Raw genomic sequence first — 19,084 nt, forward strand, 5'->3', positions numbered from 1 at the left:
TGACCGTACAGCACTCTATTGACATCTATAAATTGTGCAACTGGAGACCACTGCTCAGAGTGGAACAGGGGTCATGGTTAGAAGGGATACAGCTTTTGTCAAATTAACGTCAAGTTAAATTATAATCTAATTATCCTAAACGCCTACGTTATTTCTCCTAACTTACTGTGCAACTTCTCCTAACATGCTATGAAAAGTGAAATCTGACAAAAGCTGTATCCCATCTAGTCGAATCCTAGAACAGTGGCTCTAATGCAGTCTGTTAGCTTAGAGCAGTTGTCACAAACCGGTCGATCTCAATCTCCAAGGCATTCCTAGGGTGCGTACATAAATTCACTCTGGCACTCCAGATTGAACTTCAGACACACCCCTAGTCAATCACCAAACATTTCTGCAAAAAACAACAACGATAAAGCCACAGATAGATATTTCACCTGATGTATAGTTCACTACCAAATATGGTAGGGAGAGGAAGCTCAGTGGCCGACAGCAGGAGAAGATGGAACGAGATGGATTTTGGCCGACATTGTGCAAATTTTCTCATCGATGAAACATTTGATCTCAATACAGTTTGCTGTTCTCAAAACTACAATCTGTTACGAACAGAGTGGACTAAGTTTTGCAGACTTTACCCTTTCCCAAAGTAATTCTTTTGTTGCTCAGATCACTGTGTCTGCAAAGTTTCCTCGAGCCATAGACTGTAAAAAGAAACCTCAAACGAACGGTAACGTTGATAATGTGAGACAGTGGCGACCCATCATTCAGGGCAGGTGGGGTTTTGAGACCCACATTTTTAGCTAAATTAAATTAAATAAAACAAAAAAAATTGGCAGGGGGCTTGCCTGTTTTGCATGTTATTTTGGCATTAATACATGTCACGTATCAGTTTGCAAACAATGTCAAAAAATAAACAAGCATTGCATTAATAAAGCTGCATACGAGTAAGGCAGCTCCAAAATGCAGGTGTTTCAGCCTAGCTCAGCGCTTTCCGTGGTGGTGGGGCAGCCAGCAGAAAATACTTTAGGGGTTGATAATGTTCTCTAGTTGCGCCGTGATTGGCTCAGTGTTCTGTCACTCATGAGGACACTACGTCCCCCCCAAATCTAAGACTACAACTCGAAAATTCAAGCCCCTTGGGTGCTGCCACCCGTATCGGTGCTCATCAGCCATTGGACATAAACATTACACAACAATTTGGAAATCGTAAATCCAACAATGAGTGGTTTGGAAGGAATCAGTGGCTAACTACAAGCACTGCAAAGCAATCACTAACCTGCTATTCAGTGGAGTGGTTGTGTGGTCCCAAGTCTGGGTTTAAGGGTCTCTTTTCCAAGCTTAAAATGATAAACATTCAATATTGGCTATGGTGTCAATCCGGGAAATCTGACTTCAGTGAGTTCAAGACAATTGGGAACTCAGGAAAAAACTATCTCCGACTGGGAAAATAAGTTTTGAACAACTCAGAATTGTAAATCGGGAACTCGGGCCTCTTTCTAGAGCTATGACCCGAAGATCACTGACGTCATCATGATTCCACCTTGTTTTTTCCAAGTTCCCAGTTAGTTTTTCCAAGTTCCAGAGAATGCCAGACTTTGATGACAAAGTTTGATGACAAAATTTGCCCACAAAGGACTGCCGAGCCATCTTCTTGTTCAGGTGAGCACATACAAAAATGTCTTGTATGCTGCTGCATAAATTATGTAATATGCCAGGGAGATATGTACATCAAATCAAATCTAATTTTATTGGTCACAGACACATGGTAAGCATTGGTTAATGTGATTGTAGCAAAATGCTTGTGTTTCTAGTTCCGACCATGCAGTAATATTGTCGTGTCTTTGGCTATGCCGGATTAAGTGATATGACATGCTATTCTATAAAATCATTTCTCTGTAATTAATATTACCTGATTAAGCTAATCAGGTAGATAATTAACTAGAAAGTCAGGGCACCACGAAATAATGTTTCTAGAGCTGTAATCTTCCGAATAAACTCTTAAAGACCTAGTAATCTTTTACATCAATAGCAGTCAATATTAATCGTCACCTTATTTCAGTCTCATCTGAACATCGTAGAATTCTTGGTTATCTTCACGAACACTGGCTAACAAGTTTAATCAGCAATACAAACTTTGGTTTAATTATTTATTTACAGGGGGTTGGGTTTGAGTGAAAGAGCGGGAAGACTGAGGAACAGAGGGTGAAGCTATGCTATCGTCAATACAGTATCTTATGCATTCTAAATTACCGGCCATTTGAAAAAGGAGAATGCAATAAATATTTACTCTGAGCTGCGCTTCGGTAGGTTGGTCGTAGATGCTGTCCGTGTTGCCCAACAGAGATCTTCCTTGTCCTTTGAAGAGTGTCTATGGTGGTAAGTAAACAACTCTGACAACTCAACGGCTAGGAGGTATCACTTCTGGAGTGAATAAGAGTTCAAAGTTCATACCAGGTTGCCATACATTTAGCTCATGCTATATTCTGGCTGGTATAGTCGAAATTCATCCTTTCGGCATGGAGGTCGTCACCTTCACATTGAAATTCTATGCTAATTTCGTTATGTTCTCGCTGAGGTTGGCTTAGTTCTGTAGGTGGTCTTTGTCCTAATGTACCCGGAACAGCTTATTTTCTGAACACTTTCAACATAGGACTGTCGCCCTAATGTCATCTGAACAGCTTACTATCTGAACACTTTCAACATAGGATTGTTGCCCTAATGTCATCGGAACAGAAAGTTATATTTTCGTAAAGGGCTTATATAGTGGAGGGAGAGAAGGGTATGTTTCATAGTTTATAACCAATGTCTCTTCACAGGGGTGGGCCACTGATTGAGCAGAGCTTTAAACTTATGAAAACCCAATTTGTCATGTATTGTCATGTTGTGTCTTGTTTCTGTCCTTTCCCTTCACCCTGTCTCCCTCTGCTGGTCGTTATTAGGTTACCTTTTCTCCCCCTCTTTCCCCCAGCTGTTCCTTGTCTCCTCCTAACTACCTCGTCACCCCTTTTCCCACCTGTTCCCTTTTTCCCTCTGATTAGTCCTCTATATCTCTCTCTGTTTTTGCTCCTGTCTTTGTCGGATTCTTGTTTGTGTTATTCATGCCTGAACCAGACTATCGTCATGTTTGCTGCAACCTTGTCCTGTCCTGTCGGAATCTGCCGGTCCATCTGAGCCTACCTATGTTTTGTCATTAAAGAAGCTCTGTTTACGTTAATTCGCTTTTGGGTCCTCATTCACGCACCGTAACACAATTCTCTCATTTGGAAGCTAAGATTACATTTAATCTTTTCACAAATAGTTTAATATTTAAACATTTAAATTGCACAACAATTTCATGTGAATCTGATAACTAGAATGTGTAGACTTTCCAAGATACAGTTTATGTCATCCTATCATTAATAAGAATGTCTCAGATGACAACCGAACTGACATCATATTCATTAAGTACCAACGCATATTTTCAACTGGTTGGATTACCGAAATATGGTTCCTTTCTCCCCACCTTTAGATGTTCCCAGACTCTATATGTTTAACAAAGGCTCTTCAAGAGTCCTTCTGTAGAGTCAAGAGAGAGAGGGAAGGGAGAAAGGTATTTATGGGGGGAGGTCATAAACCTACCCCAGGCCAATGTCATGACAATATCTAACAAGTAATCTAACAATTTCACAACAACTACCTTATACACACAAGTGTAAAGGAATAAAATAAGAATATGTACATAAAAATATATGGATGAGTGATGGCCGAACGGCATAGGCAAGATGCAGTAGATGGTATAGAGTACAGTATACAGTGGGGAGAACAAGTATTTGATACACTGCCGATTTTGCAGGTTCCCCTACTTACAAAGCATGTAGAGGTCTATACGTCTATACATACAGACCTTCTCCAGATCCTTCAGGTTTTGGGGCTGTCGCTGGGCAATACGGACTTTCAGCTCCCTCCAAAGATTTTCTATTGGGTTCAGGTCTGGAGACTGGCTAGGCCACTCCAGGACCTTGAGATGCTTCTTACAGAACCACTCCTTAGTTGCCCTGACTGTGTGTTTCGGGTCATTGTCATGCTGGAAGACCCATTCATGACCCATCTTCAATGCTCTTACTGAGGGAAGGAGGTTGTTGGCCAAGATCTCGTGATACATGGCCCCATCCATCCTCCCCTCAATACGCTGCAGTCGTCCTGTCCCCTTTGCAGAAAAGCATCCCCAAAGAATGATGTTTCCACCCCCATGCTTTACAGTTGGGATGGTGTTCTTGGGGTTGTACTCATCCTTCTTCTTCCTCCAAACACGGCGAGTGGAGTTTAGACCAAAAAGCTCTATTTTTGTCTCATCAGACCACATGATCTTCTCCCATTCCTCCTCTGTATCATCCAGATGGTCATTGGCATACTTCAGATGGGCCTGGACATGGGCTGGCTTGAGCAGGGGGACCTTGCGTGCGCTGCATGATTTTAATCCATGACGGCGTAGTGTGTTACTAATGGTTTTCTTTGGGGTTTTTTTCCCAGCTCTCTTCAGGTCATTGACCAGGTCCTGCCGTGTAGTTCTGGGCTGATCCCTCACCTTCCTCATGATCATTGATGCCCCACGAGGTGAGATCTTGCATGGAGCCCCAGACCGAGGGTGATTGACCGTCATCTTGAACTTCTTCCATTTTCTAATAATTGCGCCAACAGTTGTTGCCTTCTCAACAAGCTGCTTGCCTATTGTCCTGTAGCCCATCCCAGCCTTCTGCAGGTCTACAATTTTACACAGCTCTCTGTTCTTGGCCATTGTGGAGAGGTTGGAGTCTGTTTGATTGAGTGTGTCTCTTATACAGGTAACGAGTTCAAACAGGTGCAGTTAATACAGGTAATGAGTGGATATTGGATATTCAGCACAACAACTTCATAAAAGGCATCTGGCAGAAGTAAATTCATCCAAAAACACATATAATTCTATATACACTGAGTGTACAAAACATTAAGAACACCTGCTCTTTCCATGATGGCAGACTGACCAGGAGAATGCTATGATCCATTATTGATGTCACTTGTTAAATCCACTTCAAACAATGTAGATGAAGGGAGGAAGGATTAAAGAAGGATTTTTAAGCCTTGAGACAGTTAAGACATGCATTGTGTATGACGTGTATGTGTGCCATTCTGAGGGTGAATGGACAAGATTTAAGTGCCTTTGAACAGGGTATGTTAGTTGGTGCCAGGCACACCAGTTTGTGTCAAGAACTGCAACGCTGCTGGGTTTTTCATGCTCAACAGTTTCCTGTGTGAATCAAGAATGGTCCACCACCCAAAGGACATCCAGCCAACTTGACACAACTGTGGGAAGCATTGGAATTACACATGGCCCGACATCCCTGTGGAACGCTTTCAACACCTTGTAGAGTCCACGCCCCGATGAATTGAGGCTGTTCCTGAGGCCAAAAAAACACAATATTAGTAAGGTGTTCTTAATGTTTTGTACACTCATTGTTTATATGAAATGATGTGTTTTCACAAATGTCATGATATAATCGTAAAGCCCGTTCAAAAGGTTTTTGACATTTGGTATTTTATTAGGATCCCCATTAGCTGTAGGATGATACGGAAGTAAAACGGAAGAGGTGATTAGATCACAGTAGCCTACATCAGCCTTGCTGCATACCCACTGGGCACAAACTGGTTGAATCAACTCTGTTTCACAATCATTTGTCAACGTATTGTGACGCAGCATATACGTGGCAAATACATTGGATTTGAAAAAAGTTATCAACTTTGTTTTTAGGGTGAAATTTCAACCACGGGATTGTCACCATGGTAACCACATTTCAACAGACAATGTAATGATATATAATCCATATCATCTACACTCAATCACAGTTATTACTTAGCTTCATTGTTATCCTTTCTAATCACCAAAATGAAATTCATAAGTATCCACCCCTTTTCACACAACATGCGTGTCCTAAAGAACCACCTCATGCCACAACACAGCTGGAGCAGAATTCACATGAAATAACTGACTAGATATTTCAACACACAAAAATATGAATTTTTACCTTTAAAACATCAGATCTTCAATGTTATATTCATTATCATAAAAAAAACAATAGTCTGGGCTGTCACAACTTCCAGCGAAGTCGTTTCCTCTCCTTGTTCTGGCGGCGCTCGGCGTCGCCGGTCTTCTAGCCATCATCGATCCACTTTTCATTTTCCTTTTGTTTTGTCTTGTCTTCCCACACACCTGGTCTCATTTCCCTCATTACATGTTGTGTATTTAACCCTCTGTTCCGCCATGTCTTTGTGCGGAATTGTTTATTGTAAGTGCATGGGCACGTTTTCTCTGGTGCTCGAAGGGTTTCGTACCCATTTGTTTGTTGTTCTGGTTTCCGGTGGTTTAATGAATAAAACTGATCCGTTGATTACCCAGTTTTTCTCTCCTACGCCTGACTTCCCTGCCACCAGTTACGCACTCCCTTACATGGGCATTACCTCCTACTGGAGAAGTGATCATCTACAGCCACCCTTTAGTCTCCCATCCAGGGCTTCCAAGCCCAGCACTGTTTAGCTATGATATTTCTCACTGGCTATTACCAATATGCTACCTGTTAGGAATGATGCTGGAGAAGAGAAGCAGGTACGAGGAGTCAACATTTAATCGGAACAGACATGAAAACAGGACAGGAACAGCGTCAGAACTGGGTAAAACACAGACGTAAGACAATCAATGCAGCAGCGGGAAAAGAGCTGGGGAACTGACACATATAGGGGAGGTAATAAACAGGTGATTGAGTCCAGGGGAGTCCAATAGTTCGCTGATGCCTGTGACGAGGGAAGGCAGGTGTGTGTAATGATGGTGGCAGGAGTGTGTAATGCAGGGCAGACTGGCGCCATTGAACTTCAGGGGGGAAGAGCAGTAGCCCCCAGGGGCTCCACCCCGCGTCCCACCTGGGCGAGCCTGACGGGCCGGCCGAGGCACGGCGCTGGACAAGCCGACTGGGTGTAATATACCGTCGAACCGACAGAGGCGTGGGAGTCTGGAGAGCCGGGTAAGGCATAGGAGCCTGACGATCCAGCTGAGGCGTGAAAGCCTGTTGATCCTGCTGAGGCGTGGGAGCCCGATAATCCAGCTGAGATGTAGCAGCCTGAGGAGCTGGCTGTGCGTAAAAACCTGACGATCCGGCTGAGGCCTGACGTGGGATGGTCATCTTCCGAGCCAACTGGGGCAAGGGAACCTCTCGAGTCGGCTAGGGCATGGAAGCCCGACGATCCAGCTAAGGAACCCCCAGTTCCATCGGCAGCAGCCCCTGGACCCGACGTCACCACCAACCGAACCGCCAGCAGTCCCAGATGCTTAATTTGATGGCTGCTGTTAGGAATGACACTGGAGAAGAGAAGCAGGTACGAGGAGTCAACATTTAATCGGAACAGACATGAAAACAGAATAGGAACAGCGTCAGAACTGGGCAAAACACAGACGTAAGACAATCAATGCAGCAGTGTTGAACAGAGCTGGGGAACTGACACATATAGGAGAGGTAATAAACAGGTGATTGAGTCCAGGGAAGTCCAATAATTCGCTGATGCCTGTGACGAGGGAAGGCAGGTGTGCGTAATGATGGCGGCAGGAGTGCGTAATGCAGGGCAGCCTGGCGCCCCCGAGGGGAAGAGCGGGAGCAGGCATTACACTCCCGTGAGAATGATTGTTGAAAGTTCTCCACTTTAAAGCTAAATAGAGTCACTGTTACTAGCAAAGTCATTCCAAAGGTTAGGTTTAATGTTGTCACTCATATATTATCAATTATGCTATTTAGGCCTATATACAATAGCATTTGCAAAATTATCAACAACTATTCCAATTCCAGCAACAGGAAATTAATTATAATTATGTGGATTATAATTAAGGGCATTTTTTTTGTAGGGGTTGATACATTTTCAGTTAGGGCAAATTACGTTATTAAAAGTGGAAATTACAAACTTTAGAAGCCTTTTGCATTTCCTGCTGTGCATAAAAATTACTGCAACAAATTAAATATGGCATCTGTATTTGGATAGAGTAAAATAAAATGGTAATTTAATTTTAGTCGTCAACAGCAAAACAACATGAAAAAGCCATGGCAGCTCCCAACATGGGAGGGAATTATTTCACAGAAAAACATATTTCCAATGCAGTTTGATATACTCTTCACAAAATTATAAATGTACTACTTTGAAATATACATCCGCTCATAACAAAGAAAAAATATCCTTAAGTATGATCAAATTCATTTGGTTGAATGCACAAAAACGTGTTATAAATAGTGATTAGGGGATGTGAGGTTATATCCTTCAACTGTAATAATTATCTAAAAGCTTCTAGCACTGTATTTACAAATGTGGTCAAGTTGCATAGTAACAAAATGGATCAGAAAGAACATGACAGATCGTATGTTAAAGCAGAAAGGCCAGGTGCGTTTCCTCTTAAAGAATCTCGGACCTCTCTCCAGCTAGCAAGCCCTCATCGTAAAACTGGTGGCTGTGAGGCAGCACTACACTGTAGAAAATCTGAAATCGCACTTGTGTTGGCAGATATGGGGATATACTGCCAGCTGTACAACAGCGCAATGACCCTGACTAACTGATGGTCGACACACACCCATTAGTAGTAGTAACACCTGTTTGCAGACGGTGGGCAATGTTAACTTGCCATCAGGGTCAGGGATGGTCTATTTCGGGACAAAGTAAGGCCAGTTGGAGTAGCAAACAGCATCAATGTGTTTTTGTGACATTGAGAAAACAAATGTTAAATTGACTGATATACTTTATGAGTCTATTTCTGCTCCTAGCATTCAGAGGACTTTGGCTGTTATCGTTCAATAGCACACCTTCCCCAACATTCTCACCTCATAGGTAAAGACATATTTGGTGACTCAAACAATTGAATAAATGCTCCATTGCCTCAGCCAGGGTTGCTACTTTGATGGATATTTCCCCACATAAAAGCAAAAAGCTGGATTTTAAAGACATTATTGTCTATGCAACCGTACGCAAAATTTGCCCGTTTTCAGGATAGCTCTATTATAATGCAGCCCAGACATCTCATTGTGGGTTTGCCTGCTTCAGCATTTCAGTGCAGTAGAAGGCTGAATGCCATTGAGGTCCCAGTGGTACTCATCCTATGGATGGACTTCCTTTCATACGTGAGTATTCTGTGGTTTGTTTAGAGTTAAGTCCTATGCAATGCCTTTCCAGTTTTCAAAACGACGTCTGGGATGGTCCATCGTTTAGGCCTCAGAAGAAGCCTGTGGTTTGAGTTGAGCTTTCTCCATGGCTGTACCATAAAGATTGGATCGTTTGAAGAAGCCCAACTGGAATGATTGAAAGAGAAAGGAGACTTAGGTAATAAGGTAATAATTACATGAATAGTCCTCATTGCACCAGACAGTTTAGTCAGTTTGTAGTTCACCGTTATTTGCTACCAACATCCACTTTCAAGACAGTCAAATTTGAAACACTTGATCTTATCTAATAGTTTTTAGATACCATTTTATGCTACCACCTACAACTGGTGGTATCATGGTCAGGTTGTATACTGGTTGTAAAACAAAGTAAAAAAAGATAGATTGTAATGTAGTTGCCTGACCATATAACAACCAAAATGTGATATACCTAGACATCATCTGGTTATATGACAGATTCTCAAACATAAACAGTTAACAAGCATTATGACATTACATGCTTGTAATTTAGTGTGCTAAGTTTGTCCTTCACGTGGCCACCTTTACCTTGTAGAGTACATATATGACCAGTGTGAGCAGCAGCAATCCAGCCAGTATGGCTAGAATGATGATCCACAGTGGTACCATGTACTGGCTGTCTGGCTTGTTCCACATCACTGGAGTCAGGACCTGCAACACAAAAACATGTTGTTACCATGGGGAAATGAGAAGTCACTTGAAAAAAATAGTTGATTTAAAATCTAAACGTGACATTACTCATAAAGGTTTTTGAATGTTTTGTGTGCACATTTTCAAACGATATCCCAAATCACACAGACAGGACGGGCCTAAAGCATCCATAAAGGTCAATGAACACATGATTAAATAAAGGGGAGAATAAAACAGCGCTTGCCTTCTTGGATCCACTGGGTTTGAGTTTGGGAGCGATGGAATAGGGCATCTTCTCGACTCCGTACTCCACAGAACACTCCAGCACATACTGCTTGTATGCCCTCTGCAGCATTTGTCCAAAGAAAGAATGAGTTGAATAAATCATTTTAAATATATTGCTTAAGTGTGTACCAAAAACCAAATATCTTTCGCTGTAAAAGTTCATTACCAGGAGAGGGCGGCATTGTACCACAGACTTGCGACCTACATTTATCTGTATCTCTTTCATAATTTTTTTGTTGTACTACTAATAATAGCAGTAGTATTATAGTACTAATACTACATCATCATAAGGATTGTTAATACCAAATTCAATCACATTTGATCTACATAACAGAATATACAGTACATGTGCTATTCAAATGACCATTTAATATGAGGAGAAGGAGAATACAGGACATGACAGCAGAACAAACTACAGTCACGCTCTCTCACCTCAAGGAAGGCCTCAGGCCAGATGCGTGAGCGGACGGTCAGAATGACACTGTTTCCTCTCTCCAGTAACCCCACATGACAGCGCAGCCTCCAGCACTCAGCGGTAGAACACGACTATGGAGGAAGGAACGCAGTCATCAATACAGACCACCAGTGCATTACAGTTAATCAGTCTCACAAACAGTTCCAGCTAACAGCCTGTGATTGTGAGCAGTACAAGAGGCTATACAGAAGTTTTTATTCTGGGGTATCATTCAAGACCAAATTGGAGGTAAACAATTAGTAACTCAACTTCCATAATGTATCTTTAAAGTAACTGTCCAGGGAAAATCGTACTTTTAAAAGTTAATATTCTGTTAACTCATACCCAAAAAATGTTGACTCGTCTTCTACTCGTATTTGTAAATATAATATATAAATTGGAGAAAAAAACACTTAGAAAACCCCACCTTAAACCTGTTTTGCAAACAGACCATTTAAAAAAATGCTTGCTATTTCCTCATAGAGAATGATGTCATTCTGCCTCATTGGCTGAGCTGGTCAATCAGTGTGCTGAATATTTTTAATAACCGCTATACGCCCACACCATTCTGTTGTTGGGGTACGTACACACCATTCTGTTGTTGGGGTACACCCACACCATTCTGTTGTTGGGGTACGTACACACCATTCTGTTGTTGGGGTACACCCACACCATTCTGTTGTTGGGGTACACCCACACCATTCTGTTGTTGGGGTACACCCACACCATTCTGTTGTTGGGGTACACCCACACCATTCTGTTGTTGGGGTACACCCACACCATTCTGTTGTTGGGGTACACCCACACCATTACAACACAGAAAAGCTGCTTTTTAACATACCTAAAAATAAATAAAGTAAAAGTATATAACTCATAATTGTAATTAATTATAGGTAATGTTTCGTAGAAATCTGGAGACACTGGATAGTTAACTTTTAGGTTTTGGTAGAGAGAGATTCCCATTGCTTTTAATGAAAGGGAATGACACTAGTTTGTAGTTTTGTTGCCTTGGTGTAAAATGAGGAGCCATGGTTATTAATTGTTCTGTGGTCATTAGTTTTTGAAAGGAGGAATGAATAATCGGGTGGAGAATGTAAGAGGACAAAAACAAAGAGCGGGAGACATTTATTTAACATAAAATGAATTCTCTACAACGTATAATTATGATCAGAGCTTATTATGATAGATATCCTCATCTCCTTTCACAATAAAATAATTTCCCTTTGGTTTGTGTTTTGCGGTATTAGGGGAAACAATGGATGGATTTTCATGTTTCTTTCTGTTGTAATTCAGCTCATGAGGTTATCGTTAGGACATGAAACGAAATCCTTGACTCAAAAAGAGAGACTTCATTTACGATGAAAAACTACGAACATAAATACAAAAGAATAATAGACAATGACTTCAGGAAGAGAAGAGGTTAGGCAGGCCAATAAACTCCCATAAGACACCTCATTATCACCACTATACTCTCTAGCTTCTCTGCTCCCGGACCAAGTGCCAAGTGACTTCATTTAACAGCAGCTATCTGCTGTTTTACTGTTTTCAGAGTCAATAGACCTCTGCGGCCGTGTGTCAGTGTTGACGCCACATGGGTTAGGCATGTCGAACCCCTAAACAAGACGAGTATGTGGTGGGGTGGGGGGGGGGTTATCACGTGAGAGAAAAATAAAGGAAAAAATAAGGGAAAACATCTCCCGGTCTTCATATGGGGGATCAGAAGAACAGCTCTCAGGAGGCACTACTGGCTAGCTTTATAACACTGTAGGGACTGAGAGTGGGGTTAGTCCTGTCAGTGGATGGCTGTGTGTGTGCGTGCATAGTCATGTTTCCATTTGAAGAATCTGTAGCTAGTTCTGTTTTTTTATCGGTCTTTATCGGTTTCAGCATTAATTGCTCTCAAAATACATGCCAACAACATCACACATCACACTGCACGTACCAGAGGTGACTGTAGAACCCCACCAACCCCCTTCCCCAAAACACAGACACACACCAGGTTATCTCACCAGGTTTCCTTGTTCATCCAGAGGATCCCTGTAGACCTCTCTCCTCTGGACGTGGTGTTCAGGGCTGGCTGTCAGTGGTGAGGGTGGCTGCTCTGTTGTAGGAGGCTGGAGCTGGCAACACACACAGACTAGTTATCTGGGTACCACTGGACCACTGCATATCCTTGGTATAAATAGTGTGAATGATATGACACTACACAAAGTAAAAGACAAGGTATCAGGGGTGGGCGTGAATGTATACAGTATCTGGGATGAGTGCTTGTGGAAGTATAATATAAGCAGGTCCTTTTGTATGTATGTGTGTAAGTCTGTCCCTCACCTTGAGCTTCAGTGCATTGAGGGTGTGGTTGGAGCTGCAGTCGAGTGGTCCCTGAGTGATGACCTCCAGAGGGTACAAAAGGTCGTGACCCTGAGATTTCAGAGGGCAGCGCAGCTCCAGCACTGACTGACTGATCATACTGGGCCCGTTGTTCACCAACTGAAAGAGAGAGAGACAGAGAGAGAGAGTGAAAGAGGAAGAGAGAGAGAAGAAGAGACAGAGGAGGAGAGAGTGAGGAAGAGAGAGAGAGAGAGAACCCAAGTCAGCATACTGTACCAGGAAGCTAAGAAGATAAGCATTTGTTCAACAACCCATCCCTATTTGACTCCACTTAATAAAAATAAACACAACACAAAATCAACTCTCGTGGCACACACTGAGTAAATCGTGGCACACGCTGAGTACCTCGTACACATGCTGGATCTCAGGCCCAACATCCTGCTCCTCTTGTAGGCTGTGGCTCATCCTCCAGTTCGGGGGAGGGAAGAGGAGCTTGTCCGGACGAGAAACGCTTCAATCGAGAAAAGGAGAAAGATACAAGTTGGAAAAGAGGATAAACGAGTAGGAGTGGATGCAGTAGACATACCCAACAGAATGTGGTACTCAAGCAATAAGGCCCGAGGGAGTGTGGTATATTGCCAATATACCACGGTTAAGGGCTGTTCTTAAGCACGACGCAACGCGGAGTGCCTGGATACAGCCCTTAGCCGTTGTATATTGGCCATATACCACAAACCCCCAAGGTGCCTTATTGCTATTATAAACTGGTTACCAACGTAATTTGAGCAGTAGAAATAAATGTTTTGTCATAGCTGTGGTATACAGTCTGATATACCATGGCTGTCAGCCAATCAGCACTTAGCGCTCGAACCGCCCAGTTTATAAAGAAAGATATTTTACAATGTCGCTGGGGCTGTTGAGTTGCAATATATTGGTACCCAGTCACTTTGAGTGTAGCTAAACAGAGAGTATGTTTATTAGTGATGGTGATGGAGAGCATTCAGTCATTAGCTTGTTTGTTCGTTCGTCCATCCAGCCATGATGACTCACCCCTGTAGGATAACATCAGCAACCACAGCCACCTCCAGATGAAAGAGCTCATCATCACTCTGGGATTTATTCTCATTTTTACTGATTGGAGAAAGAACAGACAAGTGCAACACTTAATTTGGATTGTGCCAAATACTGTAGATGGTTTGTAGATGTTCGCCTAACTGTCGACAACACTTGAACTAACTATCCACTAACCCTAACCTTAGCTCAAGGTCATAAGTATGGAAGTATTGAGGGTAGCTAGGGTAGCCTAGTGGTTAGAGTGTTGGACTAGTAACCGGAAGGTTCAAACCCCCAAGCTGACATGGTACAAATCTGTCGTTCTGCCCCTGAACAGGCAGTTAACCCACTGTTCCTAGGCCGTCATTGAAAATAAGAATTTGTTCTTAACTGACTTGCCTGGTTAAATAAAGGTTAAAAATTTAGAAGGATTTAGGTACTTTTTTAACAAAACACATTTGAAAGGGTAAAAAAAGAATGTATCACTCACATTCAGCTAAATATGAATACATTCAAAAAATACAAAGTAATTTATACACTTTCTGTGCTGAAGCTGCAACTGCGACTTACCTGCGTATCTGGAGCTCAAACTGTACTGTATTGTGAGTGTCCTTCAGTCGAGGCACAGTGAAGCGGAGGCCTGCCCACAACTGTGAAGATCCATAGAAAAGACAGGCGATCAGACACTAGAGATAAAGCTACCTCAGATCTGTCAGCAAGGCAGTCCGTCAAACACACAAACAGTCATTAACAGACCCTGGATCAATCTGGAGCACGCAGCATCAGTTGTAAAGACGCAGAATTGCAAAGACATACAAAAACTCACAATCAGACGGACAGAAATACCATACTGCCGCGGCAATATTGAATAGTTCCTTTTGTGACAATAAAGCTCAATTTGAATTTAAGAAACAGTTAGTCCATGAAGATCCACTCACACTTGTCCCAGACTTCATAGGGTTGCCCAGGTCACAGACCAGAGAGCGGGTCTGATTCTCTGCCTCGTAGCTACAGGTCAGCTGAGTCAGACTCTGCATATGAGATACAGTACGAGCAGAATTATGGCGAGAGAGACAAAGACAGCAATTTACTTCACAGCATTTCCACGTTTTCTCAAAACGTTTAGATCATAACCATTGTTTTAGGCATCAGGCTATCATTAGTATCAACACTATATTGGTATTAGTTCAATTATTGTTATGTGGATTAGCATATGTATCTTTATTATTTTACCACTGCCATTTCCATTAGAAACATATTATGAACATTAGCCATAACATAAGAGGGACAGGACAGATGGTTGCTCCCTCACCGCATTGTTGCGGGCAATACCACTGTAGTCAGCCTCCGCGGGCAGTACCACGTAAAGCTCTGCCTCGTAGGCCCCGCCCTCTCCCTCGTTCCTGGCATTGAAGGTCAGGGTCAGGGAGTTCTCGTCGCCAAGATACACCTCTGTCCTATCGCTAAGGAAACCACAAGAAAATACAACAACAACGTAAAACAAGTTATTTTTTCCCCCAAACACGACGAGACCTGTTGCAGATGGTTTGTCTCTCATGGAATTTGCATTTTATTTTTTATTTCACCTTTATTTAACCAGGTAGGCCAGTTGAGAACAAGTTCTCATTTACAACTGCTACCTGGCCAAGATAAAGCAAAGCAGTGTGACAAAATCAAACAGTTACACATAAACAAACGTACAGTCAATAACACAATATAAAAAATCTGCATTGTTTTTTGTTGTTGCATTGTTTACATATGATGAACATAAATTAGTAAATAATCTCCTTTCATGTTTCAAGAGCAATTAAAGGTCTGCTAGGGAGCTGCTGGACATTGTCTGTAACAATATCAGTGGAGGAAAAAAGCATTAACCCGCAAACAACCACCACACAACGTTGTCTTGTCTCCAAGCATCCTACGTTTTCCTACGGTGGTGGTAACCATACGTGTGTATCCTACAGTCAATGCTCATTATCTGCTCATTATCTTCATAAGTGTGTTCCCACTGGTCACACTGAGTCATTTCAACATGGAAATGTGGGTAATATTTGGTTGAGATGTTAATCAAAAAAAAAATGTATACCTTTATTTAACTAGGCAAGTCAGTTAAGAACAAATTCTTATTTTCAATGACGGCCTAGGAACAGTGGGTTAACTGCCTGTTCAGGGGCAGAACGACAGATTTGTACCTTGTCAGCTCAGGGATATGAACTTGCAACCTTTCAATTACTAGTCCAACGCTTTAACCACTAGGCTACCCTGCTGCCCCATGAGATTTCAGCCTTTATTCACCCACTCAAAAATACAGCCAGACGTTTGTTGAATTCCCAATGTGTTGTCACTGCGCTTTCAACCATTTAAAAGCATAGAAAAGTTTAAATAGGAGTAGAATGTCAGATATGATGTATTTATACAACAACTTAATGTGTTATCACTGTTCTTCATCTAATAGCAGAACCAAAGGACCTGGATTGCTGTTGAGAACATAGTGCAAGGGATCAATGCTGTTCGAGATTCTGCACAGATTATTATAGCAATTGTGAAGATCTCCACAGAGCTGCAGCCTTTCTATGCTATGCATCTTTAACATGAATGCATTCTATGACTACATAAGAAGACATGTATAGTTACAGTAGCCTATCTTCAAAATGTGGCCATGGATGTGTTACTCATTTTAAGGTTGAATAAATACTGTTATATTAGTTTGTAAGATACATTTAGGCTATTTACTGTAATACAAAAGTAATATTGAATTTTGTTTGGTTGACAACGCAACCAAATATCTCATGCTTTGATAGTTTAATCTGAGCCACTGACTTAATCCTATTCTTTAACTTCTATTTTTGCTTTAGTTGGAGACGTAATGTTGGAGACGTAATGCTTTAGTTGGAGACGTAATGTTGGAGACGTAATGCTTTAGTTGGAGACGTAATGTTGGAGACGTAACGCTTTAGTTGGAGTCGTAATGTTGGAGACGTAATGCTTTAGTTGGAGACGTAATGCTTTAGTTGGAGACGTAATGCTTTAGTTGGAGACGTAATGTTGGAGACGTAATGTTGGAGACGTAATGTTGGAGACGTAATGCTTTAGTTGGAGACGTAATGCTTTAGTTGGAGACGTAATGTTGGAGACGTAATGTTGGAGACGTAATGCTTTAGTTGGAGACGTAATGTTGGAGACGTAATGCTTTAGTTGGAGACGTAATGCTTTAGTTGGAGACGTAATGCTTTAGTTGGAGACGTAATGTTGGAGACGTAATGCTTTAGTTGGAGACGTAATGTTGGAGACGTAATGCTTTAGTTGGAGACGTAATGCTTTAGTTGGAGACGTAATGCTTTAGTTGGAGACGTAATGCTTTAGTTGGAGACGTAATGTTGGAGACGTAATGTTGGAGACGTAATGCTTTAGTTGGAGACGTAATGTTGGAGACGTAATGTTGGAGACGTAATGTTGGAGACGTAATGTTGGAGACGTAATGTTGGAGACGTAATGCTTTAGTTGGAGACGTAATGTTGGAGACGTAATGCTTTAGTTGGAGACGTAATGCTTTAGTTGGAGACGTAATGTTGGAGACGTAATGTTGGAGACGTAATGTTGGAGACGTAATGCTTTAGTTGGAGATGTAATGTTGGAGACGTAATGTTGGAGACATAATGTTGGAGACGTAATGCTTTAGTTGGAGACGTAATGCTTTAGTTGGAGACGTAATGTTGGAGACGTAATGTTGGAGACGTAATGTTGGAGACGTAATGCTTTAGTTGGAGACGTAATGTTGGAGACGTAATGCTTTAGTTGGAGACGTAATGCTTTAGTTGGAGACGTAATGTTGGAGACGTAATGTTGGAGACGTAATGTTGGAGACGTAATGCTTTAGTTGGAGACGTAATGTTGGAGACGTAATGTTGGAGACGTAATGTTGGAGACGTAATGCTTTAGTTGGAGACGTAATGCTTTAGTTGGAGACGTAATGATGGAGACGTAATGTTGGAGACGTAATGTTGGAGACGTAATGCTTTAGTTGGAGACGTAATGTTGGAGACGTAATGCTTTAGTTGGAGACGTAATGCTTTAGTTGGAGACGTAATGTTGGAGACGTAATGTTGGAGACGTAATGTTGGAGACGTAATGCTTTAGTTGGAGACGTAATGTTGGAGACGTAATGCTTTAGTTGGAGACGTAATGCTTTAGTTGGAGACGTAATGCTTTAGTTGGAGACGTAATGCTTTAGTTGGAGACGTAATGTTGGAGACGTAATGTTGGAGACGTAATGCTTTAGTTGGAGACGTAATGTTGGAGACGTAATGCTTTAGTTGGAGACGTAATGCTTTAGTTGGAGACGTAATGCTTTAGTTGGAGACGTAATGTTGGAGACGTAATGCTTTAGTTGGAGACGTAATGTTGGAGACGTAATGCTTTAGTTGGAGACGTAATGTTGGAGACGTAATGCTTTAGTTGGAGACGTAATGTTTTAGTTGGAGACGTAATGCTTTAGTTGGAGACGTAATGTTGGAGACGTAATGTTGGAGACGTAATGTTGGAGACGTAATGCTTTAGTTGGAGACGTAATGTTGGAGACGTAATGTTGGAGACGTAATGTTGGAGACGTAATGTTGGAGACGTAATGCTTTAGTTGGAGACGTAATGTTGGAGACGTAATGCTTTAGTTGGAGACGTAATGCTTTAGTTGGAGACGTAATGTTGGAGACGTAATGTTGGAGACGTAATGTTGGAGACGTAATGCTTTAGTTGGAGACGTAATGTTGGAGACGTAATGTTGGAGACGTAATGCTTTAGTTGGAGACGTAATGCTTTAGTTGGAGACGTAATGTTGGAGACGTAATGTTGGAGACGTAATGTTGGAGACGTAATGCTTTAGTTGGAGACGTAATGTTGGAGACGTAATGCTTTAGTTGGAGACGTAATGCTTTAGTTGGAGACGTAATGTTGGAGACGTAATGTTGGAGACGTAATGTTGGAGACGTAATGTTGGAGACGTAATGCTTTAGTTGGAGACGTAATGTTGGAGACGTAATGTTGGAGACGTAATGTTGGAGACGTAATGCTTTAGTTGGAGACGTAATGCTTTAGTTGGAGACGTAATGTTGGAGACGTAATGTTG

General features: G+C 41.9%; 1 protein-coding gene across 1 annotated transcript in view; it reads right to left on the minus strand.

The window, feature by feature from the left end:
- Positions 1-8,022: 8,022 nt before the first annotated feature.
- The window catches only part of LOC110528502 (integrin alpha-5), a 68,770-nt gene continuing 57,708 nt past the window's right edge, over positions 8,023-19,084 (minus strand). The window contains exons 20-30 of the mRNA XM_021610605.3: positions 15,275-15,425; positions 14,901-14,993; positions 14,533-14,612; positions 13,960-14,040; positions 13,315-13,420; positions 12,910-13,068; positions 12,591-12,701; positions 10,560-10,673; positions 10,087-10,188; positions 9,741-9,863; positions 8,023-9,323 (exon numbers count right to left, since the gene is read on the minus strand). Coding sequence (XP_021466280.2) covers positions 9,240-9,323; positions 9,741-9,863; positions 10,087-10,188; positions 10,560-10,673; positions 12,591-12,701; positions 12,910-13,068; positions 13,315-13,420; positions 13,960-14,040; positions 14,533-14,612; positions 14,901-14,993; positions 15,275-15,425 — 1,204 coding nt within the window. The 3' untranslated portion in view covers positions 8,023-9,239. The remainder of the gene's footprint in view (positions 9,324-9,740; positions 9,864-10,086; positions 10,189-10,559; positions 10,674-12,590; positions 12,702-12,909; positions 13,069-13,314; positions 13,421-13,959; positions 14,041-14,532; positions 14,613-14,900; positions 14,994-15,274; positions 15,426-19,084) is intronic.

This window comes from Oncorhynchus mykiss, chromosome 7 (genome assembly GCF_057628025.1).
Source record: "Oncorhynchus mykiss isolate SJ-2025 chromosome 7, ASM5762802v1, whole genome shotgun sequence".
Classification (NCBI taxonomy): Eukaryota; Metazoa; Chordata; class Actinopteri; order Salmoniformes; family Salmonidae; genus Oncorhynchus; species Oncorhynchus mykiss.